At 53.7% G+C, this 10,000-nt stretch overlaps 1 protein-coding gene across 1 annotated transcript in view; it reads right to left on the bottom strand.

Annotated features, from left to right (window-relative positions):
* Nucleotides 1-10,000, bottom strand: part of exd1 (exonuclease 3'-5' domain containing 1) — a gene marked incomplete at both ends in the record, with an annotated part of 29,781 nt that overhangs the window by 14,587 nt on the left and 5,194 nt on the right. Inside the window, one exon of the mRNA XM_079832795.1 lies at nt 4,873-5,016. Within this exon, the coding sequence (XP_079688921.1) occupies nt 4,873-5,016 (144 nt within the window). The remainder of the gene's footprint in view (nt 1-4,872; nt 5,017-10,000) is intronic.

Raw genomic sequence — 10,000 nt, forward strand, 5'->3', positions numbered from 1 at the left:
ATCAGAGCTGGAGGACACGGCCTCAGATACCAGACCTCAGGACACTCCTGCAGGACACACACACACACACACACACACACACACTCATCAGAGCTGGAGGACACGGCCTCAGATACCAGACCTCAGGACACTCCTGCAGGACACACACACACACACACACACACACACACACACACACACACACACACACACTCATCAGAGCTGGAGGACACGGCCTCAGATACCAGACCTCAGGACACTCCTGCAGGACACACACACACACACACACACACACACACACTCATCAGAGCTGGAGGACACGGCCTCAGATACCAGACCTCAGGACACTCCTGCAGGACACACACACACACACACACACACAGACCCAGTAGTTAAATAAGTGGACATGAACGCTGTGTCAAGTCAGAACATGAATGAAGTGGGAAGTAGATCCAAGCTCACAGAACTCAGTGTGTCTGACCTCAGTGTGTCTGACCTCAGTGTGTCTGACCTCAGTGTGTCTGACCTCAGTGTGTCTGACCTCAGTGTGTCTGACCTCAGTGTGTCTGACCTCAGTGTCTGACCTCAGTGTCTGACCTCAGTGTGTCTGACCTTAGTGTGTCTGACCTCAGTGTGTCTGACCTCAGTGTGTCTGACCTCAGTGTGTCTGACCTCAGTGTGTCTGACCTTAGTGTGTCTGACCTCAGTGTGTCTGACCTCAGTGTGTCTGACCTTAGTGTGTCTGACCTCAGTGTGTCTGACCTCAGTGTGTCTGACCTCAGTGTGTCTGACCTCAGTGTGTCTGACCTCAGTGTGTCTGACCTTAGTGTGTCTGACCTCAGTGTGTCTGACCTTAGTGTGTCTGACCTTAGTGTGTCTGACCTCAGTGTCTGACCTCAGTGTGTCTGACCTCAGTGTGTCTGACCTCAGTGTGTCTGACCTCAGTGTGTCTGACCTTAGTGTGTCTGACCTCAGTGTGTCTGACCTTAGTGTGTCTGACCTCAGTGTGTCTGACCTTAGTGTGTCTGACCTTAGTGTGTCTGACCTCAGTGTGTCTGACCTCAGTGTGTCTGACCTCAGTGTCTGACCTCAGTGTGTCTGACCTCAGTGTGTCTGACCTCAGTGTGTCTGACCTCAGTGTGTCTGACCTCAGTGTGTCTGACCTTAGTGTGTCTGACCTCAGTGTGTCTGACCTTAGTGTGTCTGACCTCAGTGTGTCTGACCTCAGTGTGTCTGGTCTCAGTGTGTCTGACCTCAGTGTGTCTCAGTGTGTCTGACCTTAGTGTGTCTGACCTCAGTGTGTCTGACCTTAGTGTGTCTGACCTTAGTGTGTCTGACCTCAGTGTGTCTGACCTTAGTGTGTCTGACCTCAGTGTGTCTGACCTTAGTGTGTCTGACCTTAGTGTGTCTGACCTCAGTGTGTCTGACCTTAGTGTGTCTGACCTCAGTGTGTCTGACCTCAGTGTGTCTCAGTGTGTCTGACCTCAGTGTGTCTGACCTCAGTGTGTCTGACCTCAGTGTGTCTGACCTTAGTGTGTCTGACCTCAGTGTGTCTGACCTCAGTGTGTCTGACCTCAGTGTGTCTGACCTCAGTGTGTCTCAGTGTGTCTGACCTCAGTGTGTCTGACCTCAGTGTGTCTCAGTGTGTCTGACCTCAGTGTGTCTGACCTCAGTGTGTCTCAGTGTGTCTGACCTCAGTGTGTCTGACCTCAGTGTGTCTGACCTCAGTGTGTCTGACCTCAGTGTGTCTGACCTCAGTGTGTCTGACCTTAGTGTGTCTGACCTTAGTGTGTCTGACCTCAGTGTGTCTGACCTCAGTGTGTCTGACCTTAGTGTGTCTGACCTTAGTGTGTCTGACCTCAGTGTGTCTCAGTGTGTCTGACCTCAGTGTGTCTGACCTTAGTGTGTCTGACCTCAGTGTGTCTGACCTTAGTGTGTCTGACCTCAGTGTGTCTGACCTCAGTGTGTCTGACCTTAGTGTGTCTGACCTCAGTGTGTCTGACCTCAGTGTGTCTGACCTTAGTGTGTCTGACCTCAGTGTGTCTCAGTGTGTCTGACCTCAGTGTGTCTGACCTTAGTGTGTCTGACCTCAGTGTGTCTGACCTCAGTGTGTCTGACCTCAGTGTGTCTGACCTCAGTGTGTCTGACCTCAGTGTGTCTGACCTTAGTGTGTCTGACCTCAGTGTGTCTGACCTCAGTGTGTCTGACCTCAGTGTGTCTCAGTGTGTCTGACCTCAGTGTGTCTGACCTCAGTGTGTCTGACCTCAGTGTGTCTGACCTTAGTGTGTCTGACCTCGGTGTGTCTGACCTTAGTGTGTCTGACCTCAGTGTGTCTGACCTCAGTGTGTCTCAGTGTGTCTGACCTTAGTGTGTCTGACCTCAGTGTGTCTGACCTCAGTGTGTCTGACCTTAGTGTGTCTGACCTCAGTGTGTCTGACCTTAGTGTGTCTGACCTCACTGTGTCTGACCTCAGTGTGTCTGACCTTAGTGTGTCTGACCTCAGTGTGTCTGACCTCAGTGTGTCTGACCTCAGTGTGTCTGACCTCAGTGTGTCTGACCTTAGTGTGTCTGAACTCAGTGTGTCTGACCTTAGTGTGTCTGACCTCAGTGTGTCTGACCTCAGTGTGTCTGACCTCAGTGTGTCTGACCTCAGTGTGTCTGACCTCAGTGTGTCTGATCTTAGTGTGTCTGACCTTAGTGTGTCTGACCTTAGTGTGTCTGACCTTAGTGTGTCTGACCTCAGTGTGTCTGACCTCAGTGTGTCTCAGTGTGTCTGACCTCAGTGTGTCTGACCTCAGTGTGTCTGACCTTAGTGTGTCTGACCTTAGTGTGTCTGACCTCAGTGTGTCTGACCTCAGTGTGTCTGACCTCAGTGTGTCTGACCTTAGTGTGTCTGACCTCAGTGTGTCTGACCTCAGTGTGTCTGACCTTAGTGTGTCTGACCTCAGTGTGTCTGACCTCAGTGTGTCTGACCTTAGTGTGTCTGACCTTAGTGTGTCTGACCTCAGTGTGTCTGACCTTAGTGTGTCTGACCTCAGTGTGTCTGACCTTAGTGTGTCTGACCTCAGTGTGTCTGACCTCAGTGTGTCTGACCTTAGTGTGTCTGACCTCAGTGTGTCTCAGTGTGTCTGACCTCAGTGTGTCTGACCTTAGTGTGTCTGACCTCAGTGTGTCTGACCTTAGTGTGTCTGACCTTAGTGTGTCTGACCTCAGTGTGTCTGACCTTAGTGTGTCTGACCTCAGTGTGTCTGACCTCAGTGTGTCTGACCTCAGTGTGTCTCAGTGTGTCTGACCTCAGTGTGTCTGACCTCAGTGTGTCTGACCTCAGTGTGTCTGACCTCAGTGTGTCTGACCTCAGTGTGTCTGACCTCAGTGTGTCTGACCTCAGTGTGTCTGACCTCAGTGTGTCTGACCTCAGTGTGTCTGACCTTAGTGTGTCTGACCTTAGTGTGTCTGACCTCAGTGTGTCTGACCTCAGTGTGTCTGACCTCAGTGTGTCTGACCTCAGTGTGTCTGACCTCAGTGTGTCTGACCTTAGTGTGTCTGACCTCAGTGTGTCTGACCTCAGTGTGTCTGACCTCAGTGTGTCTGACCTCAGTGTGTCTGACCTTAGTGTGTCTGACCTTAGTGTGTCTGACCTCAGTGTGTCTGACCTCAGTGTGTCTGACCTCAGTGTGTCTGACCTCAGTGTGTCTGACCTCAGTGTGTCTGACCTCAGTGTGTCTGACCTCGGTGTGTCTGACCTTAGTGTGTCTGACCTCAGTGTGTCTGACCTCAGTGTGTCTGACCTCAGTGTGTCTGACCTCAGTGTGTCTGACCTCAGTGTGTCTGACCTCAGTGTGTCTGACCTCAGTGTGTCTGACCTCAGTGTGTCTGACCTTAGTGTGTCTGACCTCAGTGTGTCTGACCTCAGTGTGTCTGACCTCAGTGTGTCTGACCTCAGTGTGTCTGATCTTAGTGTGTCTGACCTTAGTGTGTCTGACCTCAGTGTGTCTGACCTCAGTGTGTCTCAGTGTGTCTGACCTTAGTGTGTCTGACCTCAGTGTGTCTGACCTCAGTGTGTCTCAGTGTGTCTGACCTCAGTGTGTCTGACCTCAGTGTGTCTGACCTCAGTGTGTTTGACCTCAGTGTGTCTGACCTCAGTGTGTCTGACCTCAGTGTGTCTGACCTCAGTGTGTCTGACCTTAGTGTGTCTGACCTCAGTGTGTCTGACCTCAGTGTGTCTCAGTGTGTCTGACCTCAGTGTGTCTGACCTCAGTGTGTCTGACCTTAGTGTGTCTGACCTTAGTGTGTCTGACCTCAGTGTGTCTGACCTCAGTGTGTCTGACCTCAGTGTGTCTGACCTCAGTGTGTCTGACCTCAGTGTGTCTGACCTCAGTGTGTCTGATCTTAGTGTGTCTGACCTTAGTGTGTCTGACCTTAGTGTGTCTGACCTCAGTGTGTCTGACCTCAGTGTGTCTGACCTCAGTGTGTCTGACCTTAGTGTGTTTGACCTCAGTGTGTCTGACCTTAGTGTGTCTGACCTTAGTGTGTCTGACCTCAGTGTGTCTCAGTGTGTCTGACCTCAGTGTGTCTGACCTCAGTGTGTCTGACCTTAGTGTGTCTGACCTCAGTGTGTCTGACCTCAGTGTGTCTGACCTTAGTGTGTCTGACCTCAGTGTGTCTGACCTCAGTGTGTCTGACCTTAGTGTGTCTGACCTCAGTGTGTCTGACCTCAGTGTGTCTGACCTTAGTGTGTCTGACCTTAGTGTGTCTGACCTCAGTGTGTCTGACCTCAGAGTGTCTGACCTTAGTGTGTCTGACCTCAGTGTGTCTGACCTCAGAGTGTCTGACCTCAGAGTGTCTGACCTCAGTGTGTCTGACCTCAGTGTGTCTGACCTCAGTGTGTCTGACCTTAGTGTGGCGGTCTCTGGCCCGGAGAGGTGAAAGGTCAGCGGTGGGCAGTTTGAGGTGAAGGCGGAGCAGCTCTTGGAGACTGCCGACCCTGTCTGGGAGGAAGCCGCCCGTCTCGTTGTAGAAGAGCATGAGGTCAGCGACCTGATGGACAGAGGAACACACACACACACACACACACACACTCAGAAGAGAGCGATTCATCTCCCCATCATCAGCTGTGAGTAGAATATCTAACGCCGCCATCTTGTGTGCGCTCTGAGAACTGCACACAGGACTGACGAGTCAACAACAGTTCAAAGGTCATCACATGATTATAATCAAACGTTGAGTTTGGGAACATTAATGCGCAGTGAACTGACAATAAACCGCTTTATTTGTATTAGCTAACATTAGCAGACTAATAAATGCATTTCTCACGGTGAGTTTACATTAATAAACCGTAACTGTCCACATCACGAGTGTCTGTTCATTCAGCCTGATGTTAATAAAGAGAGTCAGACTGAAGTACAGATGTTTTTAATCAGGCGGTTATTCATTCCCTCATCATATATTTGATGTAAGACGCTGCATTAGCTCTGTCCGCACTCACACTGATGCAGAAGTGTGTTGTGTTTTGTAGAGAGTTAATAAAACCGTTTGTTCTGAGAGAGAGAGAGAGAGAGAGAGAGAGAGAGAGAGAGAGAGAGAGAGAGAGAGAGAGAGAGAGAGAGAGAGAGAGAAGCGCCGCATCTGACGAGACACACACTTCAGGAAACAATCGATCCGGAGCAGCTGTGTTTCCACAATGTAAACATTTCAGTGCCGCAGTGGTACTGACGGAAACACATTCACTTTTCACAATTAGGTTAGAAAAAAATCAACTTATTGATTATAATATGGTAATCTGTAGCCTATAGTGGGCAAACACAGCTGTAAACACAACTACAGCTGTAATCTCGTGAGAAATGCGATACCTGGCAAAGGTTAATGTTGATTGAATGGCTAGTGACATAAACTGGACATTTCGTCACCTTTGTGTCCTTGTATGTGATTGGTTAGCCTTTTCTGTCGATGCGAGTGTTAAATTCGACATCGAAACGGAAAAATAAAAGTTTTTTCGCCGCAGCACATTCGCGTTCGGTGTGGAAGCTCTCATTACACAAACAGCTGATCAAAAAATAAAACCATTTGCGCATCAAAATCGCATCCAGTGTGAAAGGACCTTTACTTAACGTAACCTCGGTTCCCTTTCGGTCAGTCACTACAATGTAACGTTAGTGACAAACGAATGGGGGTTTCACTTAGAAGCTAATCATTTTCGATGATGGGCCATGGGCATGCGGAATTTGCATACGTAACTCCGCCCCACCGTGTGGGTATATAAGGAAGTACATGGGCAATAGCGCATTATGTTTCTGCATCGGAGCCAGGAGCATCTCTTCACTCCTGCAAGCCTGAATTCTGAAGTCCTCTCTTCAGTCTTCGAGACGAGCGGTTCTCCAGGGTGTTGGTGTGATCTCACACTCCCTGCCTGCTGATCTGCAACAGCTGTGTGTGTTTTCGCTGGGCGCTTCGGCACTCTGCAGAGCTTTCCTCTCACAAAATGAGCTTGCACGTGGCATGTCTTTTTCAAGACCGTTCGCCCGCGCACTTCCGGGTGCGATCGATCTCCATTGCCGTCTGATGGGCACATTCACTGCTCGAGGTGTTTGGGCTTCAGCACGTTCGGGCAGTGTTTGTGGATGTGCCATGTTCCCACTGAGAGAGTCCTCTCTGCCACGACCCAATCTACCATCTCGGGCCACGCCCCCCTCTCGCACATCGCTTCCCGCGAGCGCTGGACTGAAGCAGTGGGACCGTCTCTGACGCCTCGTTCGTTTCGTTCACACTCCAGATAGCATTGAGATGTCGATCGCCGCATCCCAAGGTGGGCTAGAGTCCTTTGGGGATGACGATTAGACTCCGCCTTCAGGTGTGCTGACCAACCTAGAATTGACAGCCATGTTATCTCGGGCAGCCGCGAGTCTCGCGCTGGTGTGGAACTCCGCCCTGTCGCGAGTGCTCGTGGTTAAACGATCGATTTTTGGGGGCGGCACCTGACAGCTGTTGGGCCCCGCCCCCAATGCCTTTCATCCCGGGGTGCATGAGGAGATCACACGGTCCCGGAAGTCCCCGTGCTTCCCGCGACAGTTTGGTGGCCTCCTCCGCCTTCTCTGCCCTTGATGGGGCCGCGGCCTAGGGTACACTGGGCCCCCCCCCCAACTGTTGAACTCTCTGTTGCGCACTACGGTGTCCACAGAGGGCTTTGACGTGGCGTGGCTGTCCTAAGCACCCTCCCTAAGCCTGTGAGCTCGTCTACTTCGGTGGCGTGGTCCTGCAGAGCTACGGGCAGGCCGCCGCCCCTTTGCACATGCACAAGAGTGGAGCCGACCCAGGGCACTTCTATGAGCTGCGTTCCGCCACTGTTTCCGCCCTCTGGGCGGTGAAGGTGGCCACACGCTCCCTGGGTCGGGCAATGTCCACAGCTGTGGTCAGGGAGAAACACCAGGCCTTACCTGGTGATGTGGAGGAGGCTGAGTGAGCCCGCCTCCTCAACTCACCCATATCCCAGGCTGGCCTCTTCGGCAGCGCGGCTGAGAACTGCGCCCAACGGTTCTCGGCCGCCCCAGAGCAGACTGAGGCTGTAACACGTACTGCCCCGGCGGCCAGCTGCTGCACCAGCCGCCGGCTCAGTTGCCTCAGTTCGCTCGCCGCCGAGGGCAGCCCAGCCCCAGCCCCAGCAGCAGCCTTCACCTGGGCCGCGCCGTGGAGGTGGTTGCAGGATGACGCCCAGTCCGCTCCCCGGCCTGGTTAAACGGACAACTCAGAGATGGGTCCCAGTTCTTTCCAGGGGATGGTAGCAGGGCCTCTCCTTCCCCCGGTGGAGGGCCGGGGGGAAAATCCTTCTGCTGCTGGCCCCCGGGCTGGCGGCACTTGGAAGGAACTGGTGTCCCCATCTCTGAGGTCCCAGAGACCGGTGATGGCAGTGTGTGCCGCCCGCCGGGCCGCGCCGCTCTCGTCCCTCTCTGTCACCAGCCTCCTCTCAGAGCAGACCCCAGTGGAACATGCGTCCTTCCCTGGTCTCCTCTGTCAGCTGCTGACTGTGCCCCCACACCAGGACGCTACGCCTCCCACGTCTGGGCCAGTCACGCTGCCACGCTGCACTACCCGGGGTACGTCTGTGGTTCAAGTGACCCTGCTGGTCAATTCCCGGGAGCCTGGCTACATCTTCAGGGACTGTCCGCTGGGTCGCGAAGGCCATCAGGCTCGGCTACACGATTCAGTTTGCACAGGCTCCTCCCCGCTTCAGGGGAGTCCGCGCTCCATGGTGGGGCCCAATAAAAGGCCCCAGTCATGCGTGCGGAGGTTGCCACCCTACTGGCGAAGGGTGCGATCGAGCCTGTCCCTCCAGCCGAAAATGAAGTCCGGCTTCCTCAGCCCTTATTTCATTGTACCCTAGGAAACCAGTGGGTTACGGCCAATCCTGGACCTGCCCGTCCTGAACTGATCCCTTCTCAGGCTTCCGTTCAGGATGTTGGTAGTGAACGCCTCCTCGGTTCGTCCGGTAGATTGGTTGCAGTGATCAACCTGAAGGTCGCCTACTTCCAGGTCTCCTTCCTCGACGCGGACCGTTCCTATGGTTTGCTTCGAGGGGCAGACATTCAGTACGTGGTCCTCCCATTCGGGCCAGCTCTGTTCCATCGTGACTCCACATAGTCTATCAAGGCAGCCCTTGCGCCACTCAGGCAGCACGGGGTTCGCATCCTGAACTACCTCGACGACTGGCTCATACTGGGTCACTCTCAAGAACAGGTGTGCGAACACAGAGTCCAAGTGCTCCGGCACTTAGCCTGTCTGGGCCTTCGGGTCAACTGGGAGAAGAGTGACTCTGCCCCGTGCAGAGGATCTCTTTTCTCAGTATGGTTTCCGACTCGGTCGCCATGTGCGTGCTGCTTACCAGCAAGCGTGCACAGTCACTGCTGACTTGCAGACCCTCACCCCGTGGCCGAACCTCATTTCTACGGGCCGGTGGTCCTTGGGGCGAGTTTCAAAGGCATAATGATATCTCAACAGATGCCTCCTCCATGGGCTGGGATGCCATGTGCAATGGACATGCTACCGCGGGCTCCTGGACAGGACCCCTGCGCCTCCTGCATGTCAATTGCCTCGAGTTGCTGGCAGTGCGGTTCGCCCTGCACCGCTTCCTAGCGTTGTTGAAGGGTCAACATGTACTAGTCCGGTCAGACTACACGGTCAGTAGCGTACATCAACCACCAGGCCGATCTATGCTCCTGCTGTATGTCTCAACTCGCCCGCCATCTTGTCCTATGGAGTCGAAGCATCTGAGGTCCCTTCGTGCTTCCATGTCCCGGGAGAACTGAACCGTGCAGCCCACAAGCTCACGGTCTCAGCCACTTCCTGGAGATTGGAGACTCCATCCCCAGTCGGTCCAGCTGATTTGGGAACAAATCACAACAAGCCTGTTCTATTCCCCGTCCGAGGGCACGGTCGGCACGGATGTACTGGCGCACAGCTGAATGCGGGGCCTATGCGAATATGCGTCCCCCCCAGTGAGCCTACTCGCACAGCTATTGTGCGAAGTCAGGGAGGTCAAGGAGCAGGTCCTTCTGGTCACCCCGTATTGGCACGGCCGGACCTGGTTCCCTGAACTCTTACTCCTTGCAACAGCCCCTCCCTGGCCTTTCCTCTGAGTATCTCCTCAGAGACGGGGCACCCTATGGCACCCGCGTCCCGATCTTTGGAACCTCCACGTGTGGCTCCTGCTTGGGACGCGGCAGTTTTGAGTGGCCTGCCACCTACGGTGGTGGCTACCATCACTTCCGCTAGGGCAGAGTCCACTCGGCATGCCTATGCGTTGAAGTGGAACCTCTTCGTCACCAGGTGCTCTTCCCGACAAGAAGACCCCTGGAAATGCCCGATCGGGTCCATGCTCTCGTTCCTCCAAGAGGGGTTGGAGCGAAGGCTGTCTCCCTCCACCCTTAAAGTTTATGTGGCCGCAATATCTGCCCACCACGATCTCTTGGAGAACAAAAAGGTAAATCAGCACGACCTGGTCATCAGGTTCCTGATGACCAGGTCTTAGAAC

Source organism: Gobio gobio (genome assembly GCF_949357685.1).
Source record: "Gobio gobio genome assembly, chromosome: 13".
NCBI lineage: Eukaryota > Metazoa > Chordata > Actinopteri > Cypriniformes > Gobionidae > Gobio > Gobio gobio.